This window comes from Pipistrellus hanaki, assembly GCF_964339955.1.
Source record: "Pipistrellus hanaki genome assembly, chromosome: 3".
Classification (NCBI taxonomy): Eukaryota; Metazoa; Chordata; class Mammalia; order Chiroptera; family Vespertilionidae; genus Pipistrellus; species Pipistrellus hanaki.
This window is the reverse complement of record NC_140505.1, coordinates 147,754,999-147,773,940: the sequence shown is the minus strand read 5'-3', so window position 1 is coordinate 147,773,940 and position 18,942 is coordinate 147,754,999. Positions and strand designations below refer to the sequence as shown.

Below are 18,942 nucleotides of genomic sequence, written 5' to 3'. Positions count from 1 at the left end.
AAGAACCAGAACTGTGTGTTTCTTCCTATAATAATCAGAGCAGAGATACATATCTGGAAGATGTAAAATGAATATGTTTTATTTTTGATAATTCCAAAATTCCTGATTTTATCTTTGTTTCTAGATATTTTTATTCTTTGCTCAGACCAATACCAAGAAGAGATTTCTAGTAAGATCAACCATATTTGCTGAATTTAATGAATGTTTATGTGAGGGACCCAAGAAAGCCATTTGTCAAGGTAAGTTTACAAGAAACGTTGTTATGCATAAAAATTGTTTTTACAATCAAAGTTGCTGAAGAATCCCCTTTTAATACCTTGGCTCATGTGAACCAAACCCTTTCCTTCTCTTATATCCCCTTCCCTTTGTCTTTTCTCCCTTCCCTCCTTCCTTTCTTTCTCTACCTCCCTCTCTCTTTCTCAGTCTCTCCTCTCCCCACCTCTCTCTTTTTCTTTCCTCTCTGAGAATAGAAAAAAAAAAGTGAGAAGTAGAAGAGATTATGAAGACTTAATTAGGACAAAAATATACCTTCACTGGAAGGAAAATTATATTAATGAGTTCAGAAGATTATAAACTGCTGCATCATTTGTGTAAATGGCACAACTGAGTCATTAGTGTAATTGTATGATAGAGCCAGAGGCCTAGAAAATTGTGATTTATATTTCTTTTACTGATTCTGATTTAGGATTATTATTATAAAATCTGTAGGGGAAAAATGTCTCTGAGAGTTAAGCTAATGAACTGAGACAATCTCTAAGAAAGGCAGTTTAATTAATGAATATTGTAAGTTGAATAATGTATTTCTACATAAAATATAAATCTTTTACCCTTATTTATTTTTTGGGTTGCAAATTAAACAAAAGATGATGAATATAAAGAGGCTTATCTTCTGGCCCCTCATTGCCTCTCTCTAACAGTAGGACCATGAGTAAGACAATTCATCTCTCTCAGCCTTGGTTTTCCCCAATTTATGAAAGTTAGGAGATTGGATGAGATTATTCTTAATAATTTTTCAGCCCAGCCAGCATGGCTCAGTGGTTGAGTGTCAATCTATGAACCACAAGGTCAGGGTTTGATTCCTGGTCAAGGGCACCTGCCTGGGTTGCAGGCTCAATCCCCAGTGTGGGGCGTGTGGGAGACAGCTGGTCAATGCCTCTCTCTTATCATTGATGTTTCTCTCTCTCTCCCTCCCCCTTCCTCTCTGAAATCAATAAAAGTTTTAAAATAAAGAATTTTCCATCTCCAAAATTTTATGATCATGAGGAAAATATAACTCAAATCATCTGAAACCGAAAGGAAAAATGGAAATTCTACCAACTATGGAAGGTTATTACTCCATGGCATACATAATTTCTACCCCAGAGCTATAGGCTTATAAAATTAAAAAAAGGGGGCTTCTTTTATTGATCAAAGCTCTTGACTATAAAGTACAGGGTATTTCTCTTTGAGTATTCTTTAAATTATAATGTCTATGATTAATTTCAGACGGGGGAAGCAAGTTTGAGAGACCTCTGGGTACAGGGTTGAGCATGCCAGATTTTAGGTTATGTCAAGGGGCACTACAACAGGAAAAAGGAGTAGGAATACAGAAGCAAAACAAAACCAGGACTCCAAGAGCTCAGCCACAAACCAAAGCATGGCTCTGCAGTGGCGTCTTCACATGTATTCTGGAAAGCCTCCTGCCGCAAGGATGTACCGTGTTTCCCCAAAAATAAGACATCCTCCGAAAATAAGACCTAGCACATGGAAAGATAAGACATCCCCTGAAAATAAGACCTAGCACAACTTTGGGAGAAAAAATTAATATAAGACACTGTCTTATTTTCAGGGAAATAGGGTATCTGTTACTAAAACTCGGAGAAAATAAAGCCCAACCTTTATCAGAGAAATGAAGTCCTGCTATGGTCTTATGGGAGCTCTTTTGTTGTTGTTGTTGTTGTTGTTGTTGTTATTAATCCTTACCCAAGGCTATTTTCCCATTGATTTTTAGAGAGTGCCCTGCAGGCAAAACCACCACCAGAAGAGTCATTTCTTCATGGTGTCTGTGCAGATGTTTATATTAAAGTGTGGATAGAAGGATGCAAACTAGTAATTTTTTATTTTTTATTTTGTTTTTTTTTGTAGGAAACCAAACAAGAATTTATTGACCACAGCAAAAATAGACTTAAGATAGCAAAACAAGACATAGAAGAAGCAACAGGAGAACTTAGGCTGGGCTGCTTGGCTCACTGGGAAGTAGAGAAAAAGGGGCCTTGGTAACAGGTTAAAGGATTAGCCTAGACAAGGTGCCTCTGCCCATTGTTTCCCTGGTTGCAAGTCTCATGGGATCCCTTAGAGGTTAGGGGATACTTGCCTGTGGGGGAATGGAAGAAGGAAGGGAATGAAGGGGACTTGCTCCTTGGAGGGAGAGTGCCCCAAGTGGTAGAATTTAAGCATCCATTTCCTTTACAGCAACCCTGAATATGTGCCCACCCTGCATAGTCTAACATTAAATGTTTGTGGACTACAAAATAAAATCCACTCATATTCCCTAGCAAACCCAGCTTTTGTGTAAAAATGTAAATTCTCATATTTTTAGATCTACTTATAGCAGATAAGACATTTAAGGGCAAGAACGTCTCCCTTCTTTGAGTAGAAGCATAGAAATGGTGCTAGTTGGAAATACTGGCATACCAGGAAGGAAATTCATCCATCATATGCCAGATCTTGAAATTCTTGGCTTTGGTTCCTAAAGCACAAAAATCATGGCCTGAACAGCTTTTCTTAAAAGAAATTTGGCCTTTCTTCGCATTCCTACAAAGAGACTTCATTTATATCATTAGGCACTTTGGAATCTTAAGGGAAATTTTCCCCAAAGTAATAGAAAATTAATAGTAATTTGTGGGATTTCACTTGGAAGGGAAATGCATTGAAAGAGGGAAAGACAAAGCAAGAAATTCTCCGTAAGGGGTAACAGCTAAGCTGGTCCCTGAATTGAGAGCCAGCAGACAGGCTTGGAATGGCAATGAACCCCTTGAAAATATCCAGCTGCTGTGAAATGCTCCTCATTCTGTACTATGCCCAATTGTGTGTCATGCACCCTTCGTCAACATCTCTAACATCTTTTTAAAATATAAGAAAACAGTCCAACTGGCGTGGCTCAGTGGTTGAGCATTGACCTAGGAGTCACAGTTCTATTCCTGGTCAGGGCACATGCCTGGGTTGCAGGCTCAATCCCCAGATGGGGCATGCAAGAGGCAGCCAATCAATTATTCTCTCTCATCATTGATGTTTCTATATCTCTCTCTTCCTCTCCCATTCTCTCTGAAATCAATAAATATATATTTTTTCTAAAAAATTAAAATATAAGAAAATAATAAAAAGAATATAAGAAAACAAAAAGAATCACTAAGTACATAAATGTGCACAGCTTTTTACGTCCCTAACACGAAGGAATCAGAAAATTGCTGGTGCTCTTATTTTCAATGAGCACACCTTGAAATACCCCACTCTGGGAGTGGCAATTTTATCTCAGTTAGTTTTTTGTTGTTGTTGTTGTTATTGTTGTCAACCATTACTTTGGAACTCAGACTTATTGATATTACCAATATTACCACAATGTATTTATTGAAACTTGTTCTTTTATATTCCTTTTTATGTTGAAAAATATCTCCATAGTCCTTCAAGACACTACCACTAAAGGGAATTAAATTTTGTCTAAAGAAAAAGTGCACAATTTTTTCCCATACTGTGGAAATGTTTAGGATGAACTAACAAAACAAACAAAAACAAAAACACAAGAATTTGTAAATCCATTGGCAACTCTATATATTTTCTTCCCTCAGAATATCTTTGGTTATTCTCCATTGACTGGGAAGTCACTTCTCATTATTTTTTTATTTCCATCATTTTATCTATAAATACTATATTTGAATTCAGAGGCAGGCTCTTCCCTTTGTTCTAACTGATGAAGGAGATATCAACTAATATATGGTATGGTCATTATAATACTTAAAGGGACACACCAACACAAAGGCATACTATAGCACTTTTGTAATAGATTTATATTATTACTGGAAAGTGTTAAAAGCTGCTTTCCCTGGAAAACTCTTAAGTATTCTTTATACATCCCTCAGATAAAAAGTATAAAGTTGGAGGTACGATAAACAGTGACAAGAATAACATTTTAAGTGCTCTCCAGTTTTATGATTCTACATGTGTGTTTTTTCTAACATATTCTTATAAAAATAAAAAGAAAAATAAATTCAAAGGAATGTCTTATTTCACACCCACATTTTCTCAAACCCCGGAGTCTTCAAACTCCTCTTCCCATTTTCTTTCACATTCTACAGGTAGGAGCCTATACAATATGAAGTTAATAAGTTGTCTTATCCCAGGACTATCTTAAGACATTACAAACACTCAAGATATACCTGAACAGGACTCTGGGTGGTACTAAGAGATCCTGATATGATATTTTAGAAAACAAACACAAGCAAAATTTTTATGATGTATTCAACTGTACTGCCCAAAGGTATGAAGAAGGTCAATTTTCTTTAATATTCCCATTTCCCAGCACTACAAAAATCTATTTCTTAAAGATATAACATTATTTATGTTATCCCTCTATTCAAAAATTTGCTCTCATATATTAAAGGAGATTCTATTTAGGGGTCATTTCTCAGATTTGCCATAGAATTCACACAAGTATAAGTCCTATTTGTGTTTAAAATTAGTATAATACTGATTTGCTTATTAAGTTGATCTTTACCTTCCTATTAGGGAGTATAAAACTTTTATCAGACTCACAATTAACTACCAAAATCAATACCATATGCTTTTAGCCCAGCCGCTGTGGCTCAGTGGTTGATCATCAACCTAGGAACCAAGAGGTCATGGTTCAATTCTTGGCCCAGATTGCAGGCTCGATCCCCAGTACAAGGCATTGCAGGAAGCAGCCGCTCAACAATTCTCTCTCATCATTGATGTTTCTATCTCTCTCTTTCCCTCTCACTTCCTCTCTGAAGTCAATAAGAATATATTTTTAAAAACAACAACCATATGCTTTTACTTATGACTTGTTTTGTTGTAAGGGGAAATGTATGGCAGGCATCTCCAAACAATTTGAAATTTTTTTAGAAACTTTTAAAATAAATTGAAGACATAGGAAGATATTATTTCATAAGGAGCCACTATTTACCTGTACACGAATAGTCATCAATCCGGATGTATCCAGTTTTACAGATGCACATGAAGGAGCCGGGGGTGTTGACACACATGGTATTCTCGCGGCAATAATGGCGCCCTTCAGCACATTCATCAATATCTGTGAAGAAAAAGCAGAGGAAAGAAGTCAATAGTGGCCAATATTCTAGAGTTTCTTATTATTTTCTTTGGCAGGGAGTAACCATAGTTAATAGTTGAAAGGCATTTTTAACAAGTATTCAAGTGCTGGCCAGTTTGGCTCAATGGATAGAGCATTGGCCTGAGGACTAAAGGGTCCTGGGTTCAGCACCCATCAAGGGCACATCCCAGGTTGCAGGTTCAATCCCCAGTAGGGGGCATGCAAGAGGCAGCCTATCAATGCTTCTCTGGCATCATTCATGTTTCTATCTCTCTCTTCCTCTCCCTTCCTCTCTGAAATCCATAAAAATATGTTAAAAGTTTTTTTTAAGATATTCAAAACATCTTTAATAGGAGTGATTGGTGTTCAAATGACATATACTATAAAAGTTTTTCCAACAGCTCTTTCTGGTGTTTCAAAGATGTCTATGTATTTCAACTTGCAGCAAGCTAAATATAATTGGAAATTTCCAAGTGCATTCATCTACCTGTGTGAGATTAACAGAATCAGAAAATACAGATTGGGCTGCCTTACAGTCTTGGAAGCTTCTATTACTGAGCCTATCATATATTATTTTTTGATTCACTGGCTGTTCTGTACACTTGGTGAGACCCTGCAAGAGGTGAATAAAATATTCAATATATACTAGGACTTCAATAACTTCACTTAGAGATATGAAACCAATAACATGTAGCTTATTAGAGATACACATAGAGATACAGCTATCCCAGTAAATGTCAGAACAGAGATGAAATTACAATGTAGAGAACTGATATAAATGAGAAAATGTAAAATAAGGTATCGCAGTGAAGAACTTCTATAGTAATTCAGACACCAAGTTTTGAGTATAAAGACTTACAAATGCTAAACCATAATAGGCACTAGTGCTAATTGGGCAGAATGTGAATTTTGACCATAAAACTGTCTCCATTTTACAGTATCTCTCTGCACAGAACATAAACTGTTTTACAAATATTTTATCATTATGTAAAACTCTTAATTAAGGGCCTTAATGTATCGACCAGGCAAGATTCTTCTCTTGCAGAATTTTGCTTTCTCAAATCCTTGTGGCAAATTCATAAAGTAGTGTGGTTCTCATTTGTACTATTAAGAGAAATGGATCAATTACAGGACATAGCCAGGTGAACCACACAGGAATCAGGCCTAAACCTGCAGTGGGACATCCCTCTTGCAATTTGGGATTGCTGGCTCCTAACCGCTCACCTGCCTGCCTGCCCTATTGCCCCCCTGCTTGCCTGGTTGCCCCCCAACTACCCCCTGCTGGCCCGGTTGCCCCCAATTGCCTCCCTGCTAGCTTGGTTGTCCCCCAACTGCCTTCCTGCCAGCCTGGTTGCCACCTAACTGCCCCCCCCTGCTGGTCTGGTCGCCCCCTAACTGTCCAGAAGGAAGTCAGATGTCCAGTCACCTGGTCTAATTAGCATGTTGCCTTTTTATCGGTATAGATGACCTCCCTCTCTTTTTTCCTCTCAGTGTTCTGCCCATACTGAGCTTCTGATTATTCCTTGAATGGGCCATGTTCTTACATAATTATGTGCCTTGGCTTATGCTTTCTCTCTACTCCTTCTCAGCCTACTGCAACCCAGTGGCTCTGTCCACCAGTGCTCGCATCCGTCAGAAATCCATTTACATGTCTCTCTGTGAAAACTTCCCTAATGAAGTATAATGCTCCCTAGGAAGTGTTCCCTTAGAAGTTTGTAAATGTTTACATTTCAGATCCATCCATTCTACCTTTCTTAATTTTTGTGAGCCTCTTCTCCCCAATAAACCTTGTACTCCTTGAGGGCAGGGATCATCTGCTTATGTTTGTTAACTCTGGCTACACGTTATTTTATCTAGGATGCTTTTAAGAAACAATGGTTCTTGGCCAACTCCCAACCCCCACTCCATCCAAATTCTGATTTAATTATCATGGTGAAACACAGGCAAATTTTTTTTTAATCTTCTCCATGATGAGTCTAATGCAGGGGTCAGCAAAATTTTTCAGTAAGGAGTCAGATGCTAGATATTTTAGGTTTTAGGAATCATAAGATCTCTGTTGCAACTTATTAACTCTGTTGTTGTAGCATGAAAGCAACCATAGATAATATGTATAAAATGTTTTAATAAAACGTTATTTATAAAAACATATGGGGAATAAAATTTGGCCTGCAGACCACAATTTGATTAGCCCTGGACTAATTCATAATCGTGTTAAGAATCACTGAGAATTTAATTCATTTTTGTATCCACAATACCTTGTAAGGTGTCTAGGACATTATGGGGTCAATAAATATTACAGGATGAATGAATAGATGCTTAAAGGTTAGCTTAAGGAAGACCTAGGAATGGCTCTCAGATTTTCTGACTTATAAGATAATATTCTTTTCATGATAACATGCTACTTCTCAATGTTTGCACTGCTCTGCAAGGAAAATACGACATTCAATTACAGTCTGAAAATTAAACTACAAGCAACCTGGGGGAATATGATGAAAAACTCATTTGCTTCCAGGGTCTTAAGATCATACTAGGAATGATGGGATTATTGATGTGTTCAGCTCGATCAATAGACTTTAACCCCACTCCTCTGAGAGAGTGCAGTGGAGCAGTGGAAACTATTGAGAGCCATGGCAGGAGTCCTCTGGGCTCAGGCATGGGAGCTGGAAGGATAGCCATGAAGTTCATATGCACAAAGGCATGAAGAACTCACCTTTGGGGACAAAACTACCAAGAATAATGAACATGGCTCAGTGAAGACATCTTGGTTCTCAGAGGGAAGAATTACTGAATACATGGTGGAACCTGCTCAGAAGAATAGTTCCTGTGAGAGCCCACAGACCCGAGGGGAATGAAGGAAGTAGCTTCAGTGCCTAGAGCAGGGCTAAGTCCCAGAGGAGGGAGCTGTAATTATGTAAGGCACTGTACCTCTCTCTAGACCAAGCATGTCAAACTCGCAGCCTGAGGGCCGCATGTGGCCCACAGTGAATATTTTTGTGACCCAGCTGATATAACAGTATAGAAGAAATGTTTTAATAAACATTTTGTAACATAATTTTGATAATAGTCTCTTACAGATAATTATTAATAACGAACTACCATGTTTTCTAATGATTGATTACTATAATTGTAATTAATTTCCCTTATGCACCTTATGTGCAGCCGTACCATTTCTCTCCACTAATACTAGCAGCGAATATTTTAGCAGCTGATTGCCACATCATTAGTCTTGGACTGACTTGTTTGGTGTGCACAATAGGAAATATTTCACTTTTAGAGAACAAAAAAAGTAGGTTTATTGATTTGTGCAGTTACTTGGTGTCTGGTAAGTTAATGTTCAAGAAAAAAATATTAATTTTATTAAAATGTTCTATTATTTTATGTTAATGATTACTCATTTATTTCAGCCCTTTGTATTCAGCATGTCTCTATTGAAATAAACCTACGTTTCTATGAAAATTGAAGCCTTTGTTTTTTTGCAGCCCACAGAAACTTAAACCTTGTTTATTTGGCCCTGTTAGACTTTGAGTTTGACATGCTTACTTCAGGAAGTCTCCTAAGGAAGGACACCTAGCCCAGCAGGAGCAGCTACCAAACGTGGAAAAACCAAACTCATGAGTGTAGATGGCGCATTTCACATCTCCTCCAAGAATACTACAGGAATGGGAACATAGAGAGCACTAAATCCTATAGGCGGAGATGGGGAAAGACATAGTGACTTAGGATTATTTCTATTAATGTGACCCTAGTTACAGCCACACTCTATTGGAGAAGTTGGTTTATAGGAATAATTGGTTAAATGATAACACTCTTAACTGCTATTTGTTGTTGGGTGTACATGTTGGGAGACACTGCTCTACCGATTTCCTTTAGTAAATGTTTCCCTTTAGTAAATGTTTCTCTGACTACCATATAGTCAGAGAAAATGCAAAGTTGGGTCATAAACAAAAACAAGGAACCTAGTTAATGTGAAGCTTTTTAGAAACTTGAAGAATCTGGATCACATGGAAATACTGGATCCATGACCAAAAGATATGAAATGTGACACCTATTTCTTGAAGCACTATTGTGAGGGGAAAAGAAGTAAAATACCAAAACATATCATCTCAACACTGTACACCTAATCACCAATGGCCTTTTTAATTTCTCATGACCTAACTTCAGAAAAATAATTCCCAAAGAGCCACATATACATACCACAACTGCAAAACTACATAAATATTTCCATTGACATTGGCAGATACTCACAGGCACAAAAATGGCAAGACTAGAAAGGAAACTGATGTAAAATCATGTTCAAACTTAGTCTAGGATATATTTTAGTTCCAAATCCCAATTCAAAAACTTAGTCAAATTTTCACAGTTCAGTTCAATTCTCTACACTTTATTGAATGTCTTCTCTGTTCAAGTCTTTCATGGACTTTGAGTCATATTGATGACCCTAAGAGTTAGAACTACAACATTGGTGCACAGTATGGGGAATTGAGTGTACTTCCATATAACTTTCTCTTAAAGAAGAGACAACTGCACCAAGTTGGAAAGGGCTGCCACAGAAGATAGCTTCCTGCAAAATATTCAAACATGAGTTGGATGTGCTATAGAAATACCGGCAAAGGATGCTTTCACTGGACCCTGTAGCTTTTACCACCCATTCAAAATTTAGTACAGAGAGAGTTAAAGCACAGGCTCTGTCTTGAAAAGGTTTATAATTCAGGAAACAGTAATATCATCATCATCATCATCATCATCATCATCATCATCATCCAGTTCGGTGTATTCGACATTTTCGGCCTGCATTTTAGAGAGCAATATCTCTAGAGATTTATGGCTCCTTGAAAATAGAGTCAAATAAGGCTCAGGACTGTTATATTACTGTACTCCCCCTAAACACCTCCTTAAATTCACCATGAACATGAGCCAATTACAGGCTCTGGAATATCTAGTTTTTCTAAAAAAAAGTTCACTCATTCAACAAGTATATAACGGACCTGCACCATGCCCACATTCTACATTAGGCAACAGACAAATTCTAGCTGGAGAAATAACACTTAAATGACAATGTTATAATATAAAGTGGTACATGCAATATAACAGGAACATATATAATGTGCATTAAATGGGCAGTCACCAACTTTTTTAAATCACAGTGCATGTTTGTTCTGAGCACCTATTAATGTAGAACACATTTGGGAATTTATATTTGGTGACATAAATCACTTTATAATTTTTCCTTCCCCCAACCTGAGAAGCTGATAACAAAATTAAGAAGCCAGAATGTAATTACATAAATAACAACATGAGGTGGTTTATGTTAAGTGACACAGAGAAGAGAGAGAAGAGAAGAGAAGAGAAGAGAAGAGAAGAGAAGAGAAGAGAAGAGAAGAGAAGAGAAGAGAAGAGAAGAGAAGAGAAGAGAAAGGAGGGGAGGGGAGGGGAGGGGAGGGGAGGGGAGGGGAGAGGAGAAGAGAGGAGAGGAGAGGAGAGGAGAGGAGAGGAGAGGAGAGGAGAGGAGAGGAGAGGAGAGGAGAGGAGAGGAGAGGAGAGGAGAGGAGAGGAGAGGAGAGGAGAGGAGAGGAGAGGAGAGGAGAGGAGAGGAGAAAGCATGCACTACAAGGAGTGGTATTCAGAGGAAGATTGGTGACTAGGGCATAGACATTTGATGGGAATGGTAGGGCTTGAGGTGGATTTTGAAGTAGGCTTAAAGCGACAGACTTGCACAAAGTTGGAGGTGCTGCCACAGAAGAGAATTTCCTGTCAAAGTGAGATGCTCAAAAATGAGTGGGAGTACTTGTAGAAACTCAAGTCTAGTGTAGCTGGCACAAGCAGGAACATATAAAATGCTGAGAAACTGAATATCCCGTCTGATTGGAGTTTGCACAGAAAGAAGAAATGGAAATAGAGTTATGGGATCAGAGATACAATGAGTGTACACATAATTATCCAACAAATATGAGGAAGATGTATTACTTGCCCTGATATAAAGACATTAAAGCATTTAGAAGGAAGGGAGTAGGGAAATGGCACATAAAAATAAACCGCACAAGAGTTGGTAAGACTGTGCAATCGTGGAGTTGGTAAGAGAGGTACAATCAAGGAGAGAAGAATGTTCATGAATGAATAAAAGTCTGAGTCTTAAGTGGTAACTAAATTTAAGCCTTAGTTCTCTGTATTACTTATCAATGTCTAAAAATATCCAAAGTGACCTATTAAATTATTTGTTAATATGTCTGCTATCTGTAATAATAAAAGCGTAATATGTTAATTAGATTGGACGTCCCACCAGACGTCCTTTCAGACAAAGCCGGGGGGTGGGTGGGAAGCCCGGTTCTAGGTGCCAGAGGGAAGCCAGTGGCTGCAGCTGGAGGAAATTTCCTGCATCGGGCCTCTAGTCTATTTATACTGAAATATAAGATTCAGGAGAGTCTGCTCTAGAACAATGGCTGGCCCTCACGAAGTATCTGCTGAATTAATCCTTTCATGGCTTTTCTTCTAGAATAAAAAATAATAATAATAATAAGTATCTTTATTCATAATGGTCTGGAGCTCAACTTGGCGATACTACTTTCTTTCCAGTATATAGTTACTCAGACATGGGCTTTTTGTGGGAACGGTGAACATAAGCCATGGTGATGAAATAGTCTTGCATAGTGGAAACACTGTGGTGGGAATAAAGAAACTTAGATCCCAGTCCTTGGCTCTATTATAAACCTGACAGGCACTTCACCTGTCTGGACATTAATCCCATTATCTATAACAGCAAAGATTAGACATTCCCATCATTACCAGTCCTCATACTTCAGGTGATCTATTATATATGGTTGCAGTAGGCAATCTGATTCTCCAGAAATATGTAGGATGCATAGTCACACTCCACCAAACTTAAAAAGCAGAAGTAAACAGTATCTCTTCTACCTGAACAACTTCTCTTGCCTCAGAATAATTCAAGCTGATCTACTTTAGAACAGAAATTTATAATTCCTTTTTATCCTATCTGAAAGCTGAGGCCAATTTGTAAGTATTGCGAATCACCAATTTTTAGATCTGAAAGCAACTTTAGAAATCATCGAACTGAACCCCAGTCATTTAGGATGGACGAAACAGAGGCAGAGATGCCAGAGACAAACTAAAGGAGAGGAGGGATCCCATCAGGACACTTTTGTGAGTCACATTAAAATCTCTGGACTGAATCCCGATATGAAATAGGAAAGTTTTTAGGAAAGGGATAATTGAATTAGATCTGTGTTTTTTGAATATCCTAAAACAGTTAATGACTGGCAATCACAATGAGAACAGTTTCCAGACCCCAGGTTCCAAGTTAATGTTCCTTTGGGCCTATAGACTGGTCTCCACGCTAGCCGTGGAGGCATGCGCACACATGCCCCCTCTCTTTTGTGTTTCTGCCACACAACCTAGCTCCCCCATAATGCCTTTTTACTGATGTTATTAGAAAAAAAAGCACGCTCTATTTCTAAGGCACAGCATTTATCTCATTTTACCCTGTAAAAAATTATATCAATATGTTGATGAACACTAAAGCCTTCTTGCTCAGCCAATAAAATCATGCAGCTCAACTGCAAGAATTCCACATACTGAAGATCTAATACCGATCAGTATGGGCTATTGCTAAGTTGTGGCTGTGAAAAACTGGCGTGGCAAAGTTGGCAAAGAGATCAATAGAAAAAGGCTAAGTTCTGAGAAATTAAATTTTGAGGGAAAATTGAGACTAACATTTGGTGAGATAAGAGTATTTTTTAAAATAAAAAATTAGCAAGTGTACATAGGTTGCTCAGTGAAAAATCAGTAAAGAATAAATTAAAATGTCATTTACAAATAAGCTAACATTTAAAGGAATTGCCAGTAACCATGTTTTTAAGTCATTGATATTAATAAGTTTAACAAATATTAATTTTTATGTATTAAATACTATATCTACCATGTTACTAAAACATGATTTTTGACATTTCAAAAATGTATTTCATTTATTTTACATATTCACTCATTATAAATTATATGGTATATTCTTTAAGAAGAGTTAAAGTTATATCAGTTTTTTTAGTACTAATAATAGAATATATTACTCCTACCTTTGGAATTCCTGAATTTAAATATATATATATATATATATATATATATATATATATATATATATATATGGAACCCTAGCCAGTTTTACTCAGTGGATAGAGCATCAGCCTATGGACTGAAGGGTCCCAGGTTCAGTTCCAGACAAGGACACATCCCCAGGTTACAGGCTGAGTCCCCAGTAGGGGATGTGCAAGAGGCAGCCAATTAATGATTTTCTCTCATCATTGATGTTTCTATTTCTTTCTCTCCCTCTCCCTTACTCTCTGAAATTAATAAATATATTTGTAAAAGTAAAATAAAATATATATAGAAACACGCAAAAGAAAAAATCTGAGACAAGGTTGAGAGTGGATTATAAAAATAATACATTTGGAAACATGAGATAATTTTGAAAAATGAAGAAATACAGGAAAAAAGCATGGGTAGTTTATACATGTAAGTAGTTTATCCAGCTTGATCCCCAGTGGGGAGGCAGCCAATCAATGATTCTCTCTTATCATTGATCAGCTGCCTCTTGCACACCCCCTACCGGGGATGTGCCTGCAACCAATGTACATGCCCTTGACTGGAATCGAACCTGGGACCTTTCAGTCCGCAGACCAATGCTCTACCACTGAGCCAAACCGGTTTCGGCAAATATATATATATATATTTTTTTTTTTTTAAAGAAAAGAGACTGAGAAAGATGACTCAGACAGGTAGCAGCAAAATTAGAAGAGTGTAGAAAGCAGACAAATGTCAAAACAGTGGTCAACTCTCACCTTTTCAATAAACCTTTTATATTTGGGGAAATCCTCATCTCCCCAAGAAAAAAAAAGTCACAACTGAAATGTTCCGTGTACTCGGCAGCTAGGACATAAGCCTGGAACCTAGGCTTGCAATTGGGAGCACTCAGGCAAAGCCAGTTTAGAAGAGAACTCATGACTAAGCAAGGCTGTGAGATCTTCCGGCAGGTGCGGTGGAGAAAGCAGTTAGCACTGCGAGTGGTAGCAGTGGCCTCGCTTCTGGAGTCGAGGCCTGGGCATCCTCAGTGAAAAGGATGCAATGATTGGGTGACTTATGTTGTCAACACTAAGAGGCCAGGGTATCGGAATTTGTACCCCAGGGTGATAGGTGTTGCCTTGCTTGAATATCATCTAAACTGTCCTCCTGTATATATTGTGAGCCACCTAACATCCCTCAATATATTCCTTTTCTGTTTTAATTGTAAGAGTGAATTCTGTTGTTTTTTTTTACTCTGATACCTGATCAATACAATGTAGTGCCATGAAGAGAAGGTAAATAAGTGTTTGAAGGAGGGAGTGATCAATAGAATTAATTGCTGCCTAGAGGTCAAGCAAGATACAGATGAAAGATGTCTGATTTAACAATATACTGAGTTATCTGTGACCTTGGTGAGAATAGTTTGGAGGGGATATGAGATGAAAAAATCTAGACTGAAATGGGTTAATGAGAGCATATAGCTTGAAGACATGGAGACACTGAAAATAGATCACACCTTTAAAAAATGCAGCTATAACGGGGAAGAGAAGCAATAAAACAAAAGCTAGAAGGAGACATGAAGTTTAGGGAAAAACTTGATCATATTTAAATGCTGGCTGGGGGGTCCTGGCTGGTGTGGCTTAGTTGGTTGAAGTGTCATACATACACCAAAAGGTCATGGGTTTGATTACCAGTCAGGACACATACCCAGGTTTCGGGTTTGTCAGGTGCATGCAGGAGGCAACCAATGGATGTTTCACTCTCATATTAATGTTTTTTTGGTTTTTTTTGTTTTGTTTTGTTTTTTCTCTCTTGCTCTCCCTTCCTCACTCTCTAAATATCAATTTAAAAAAAAAGCTTATCTTTGGCTGAGGATTAAAAAAATAATTAAATGCTGATGGGAGGGAGTGAATAGAAAGATGTTGAGAGGATAACAGATGGCAAATTTCCTCTGAAGACAGGAAGAAATGAGATTCAGTACTCAGATGAACCCATTACTCCTGGAAGGAGTGGTATCTATTCCACCGACACTAGGGAGTGGGAAGGAAGGGTGAGTGTGAAGCATGTGGGTTTCTGTAATGGGAGCAGGAGGATGAGGAAGTTATTGTTACTTTTTATGTCTTGTCTGTAAAGGTATCTTCTGAGAATAGAAGAATGGATGGAATCAAAGATTTACAGGAAATGGTGAATGTTTGAAATAATTATTGTAGGAAATAAGAGGAAACTAAGCTGGGTGCATACTAAAATACTCAAGCAGAGTATAGCCCCCAGCTACAATTGTTAACCATGAACAGACCTATCACTTGACACTTCCATAGAACTTTGATTCTTACAGTGCATGTTCATTATGTATAACATGTTTATTCTCACAATAACCCTATGACCTGCAGAAAATAGATAGGGTTACCCCTTCTCACAGCCAAGGAACCTGTTCAAAGTTGAGAAGTTTCACAAATAGTTGCTGTCACCTCGTGATTGGCAAACCAGGGTAGAACCATTCCATATAACCCACTGTTCCTTCACAATCTGGTTCCTAGCTTTGCAGTTTAATCTAAGAACACTCCTGGATATAAGGCTGTCATTGTGGAAAAACTCCAAGACATGTCTTGTTCCTTATCTTCTCTGTCAATCCAAATTGTAATGGCTCTCAAGACCCAGAAGAAGTCCCAATTCCTCCACAATATCGCCCTAACTCCAGGGGCTATGGGGATTCCACTTCTCTCTACTTCTGCATTTTTGTCAGTGCTTATTCATGGCTAGTTAGTAGACTGTTCTGGCTGAATCCAACTTGTTTGAAATTAAGGAACAGCAGGTTCATTTGAAAGATTGCCTTGTCTTGTTGAATTTGAAAAATCATTAAGTTGAATAGCCTTCTTTCCAAGAAGGCAGACTAGTATTTTCAAATATTAAAACCTAATTTAATAAATATATATTTACTTTGCCAAAAAACACTGGTTTTACTCATTAGAATATCCAAATTGCTGCCTATTCAGAGTTATTAAATTAGTCTAAACATTACTTCAGTGTTTGCATGAAAGATATGGAGCCACTCAGTTTCCAATGGCTTGTTTAGGCATAAGTCACTGACTAAGGTGCACTGCTACTTTTACCAATCTTAATCAATCTTTAGTGTGGATTAGGAAGTATGACCTCACAACTCAGTATAAACAAGCACATGTTCTACAATTTCAATTCCATTTCTTCCCCCATCACATTCTTATTTAAGGATATAAACACTTTGTAAAAAATATATTTGGGAGCACATTCTTCATATTAATGGGGGGAAAATTACTTGAGGACATTTTAAAATGGAATAAAAGGGAAAAGCAAAAATATTCTTATGTATAATTAAAACCCCAGGTATCTATTTTTATAACATACCAATGAATAAGAGATGTAATTTAGAACCTTAATGTGCTTGCCTCTTAATCAAAGTTTCATGTTCATTAAATGTGTCACCAGCTTCCTCAGTTCCAAATGCATGGGCTCTTTATTGCTCAGGAAGAGTCATTTGCCTAAATAAACCAAGTCCTTCCCCATCACGTAACTCAAATCTCTCACTCTTCCATGTCACATCCATTTAGTTTGTCCCACAATCCCCAGGGAAATAAGTTTTCTTATTCAAAATACTAATTAATAATAAAACTAACATTTTCTCCAATGTCTGATGCTTTGGCCATACCATTTTATTTTCCTTCACAACATCACATGTACCAACAGGTCCCAAACATCATCTCAGGACCATTGAATCAACATTGGAATTGTTTTATTTGTGCAATCCTGATCTGGTTCTGGCTATCCTGTTTTCCTCCCATTAATCACGCTCCAACTTCCACTGCCTATCTGCAAGTCCTTTATTCAGATGTCCTTCACACACATGATAATCTTATTTTATATTAAAGTTGGTACTTATTATATTTTTGAAAGCTAAGGAATAAAAGAGGGAGGGAGAGAATTGTAAAAGGAATGCTAATAGTTGTGCTTCATTTCAAGCCAAGCATTTGTTAAATTGACTTCAATACTTTTAAAAAATATAACTAGGACGTATAACTTGAAATTTTCGAAGGCAAGACAAGAGCTGGTATTTATAATTTAATCTTTAAGCTATACTTGACCTTAAACTTAATGGAGTTACAAATATACTTTTCCCATCAATTAAATTATTAAAAATTTTAATCATATGATGCCTCTTTCACTTCAAATTAATTCTTTTTCCAGGGAGAGAAATAATTTTCATTTATCTAATAAAAAAAATGATAATGAACTGCTGCTTCACCTAAGACACCTGCAATTAATTTAAAATGAATTGTTTAATTCTAAGCAGACATTTTCTCCCTGATAATAATAATAAACAGGGACATGCATATGTAATTATCAAGTATTTTAATCTCTTATGCACTTACAGAAAAATAACTTAAATCCCATAGTTACATTTAAAATCTTATCACATAATTTGCAAGTGAGGAAAAATAATACCTACTCGATAGTGAAGAACTGGTTAGAATATTATTCAAACCAGAAAGGAATTAGGCATGAAGTGATTTGGTTCTGGAAATAAACCTTGGTAACGGTACCGGTACCGTGTTTCCCCGAAAATAAGACCTACTTACAGGTTTCCTTCTGAGTGAAATATAAGGCATCCCCTGAAAATAAGGCCCCCCTAGGCTCCGTCTCAGAATGAAAATTAATTTACCATAAACAGGTCTCTAGGGTCGCCCTGACTGGTGTCTAGCAACCATGACATTACTCAGAGTCCTGACATCACTGCTGTGTGGAGGCGGAGCGGAGGTTGGAGTGAGTAGTGAGCCCAGGGCGGGAGAGAGGAGACTTTTTCAGATGGGTGTTGAAGAACAGGAGGATTAGAGCTGAGGGGACAGGGCGAATGTGGTGAGTGCTGGTCTATCTCTGGTGACATTACCTGATGCTCGCTGCCGCCCTCATGATAACTGAAGGTTCTCAGTAAGTGGCAGACCCTGCTCCAGCCCAGATCCAGGCCCCAGCAAGCCCAGTGACAGTCCCCAGGCAGGCCCCAGGGGGCAAATGTCTGATAAAGGGGTAGGGGGGATGTCTGGTGAAGGTGTTCAGTGGCACAGGGGTGGGGGAAGGGGGATCACTTAAAATGACACAGGAGGATCAGAGGGGGGCAATTAAAATGACACAGGAGGATCAAAAGGGATTACTGAAATGGTAATCCCCCTTCTGATCCCACCTGTCATTTTAAGTGATCCCCCTCCTCCCACCTTGATACCCCAATTCCTTTTTTTTACCCCTAGAATGAGCGCAAAAAGAAAAAACTACTCCGTGGAGTACAAGAAAGGAATCATGGAAGACTCTTGGGGCCAAAATCTTACTGCTTTCTGCAAAGAGAAGATGTTGAGTATTCGATTGGTCCGAAAATGGCCAGCAGAGTATGATAACCTCATTGAACAAGTGGACAAGGGAAATGCTAAAAAGCACAAGTGTGGATCAGGTTGGCAACCATTATTTTCCGAGCTGGAAGACCTGATCTGTGAATGGGTTGTTGACAGGAGAGCAAAGACTTTGGTTGTGAATAG

General features: G+C 37.9%; 1 protein-coding gene across 2 annotated transcripts in view; it reads right to left on the bottom strand.

Moving 5' to 3' along the window:
- Positions 1-18,942, bottom strand: part of NELL2 (neural EGFL like 2) — a 312,605-nt gene that overhangs the window by 131,832 nt on the left and 161,831 nt on the right. For both annotated transcript variants that reach the window (XM_084876648.1, XM_084876647.1), the window contains exon 14: positions 5,180-5,305. In XM_084876648.1, coding sequence (XP_084732774.1) covers positions 5,180-5,305 — 126 coding nt within the window. The remainder of the gene's footprint in view (positions 1-5,179; positions 5,306-18,942) is intronic.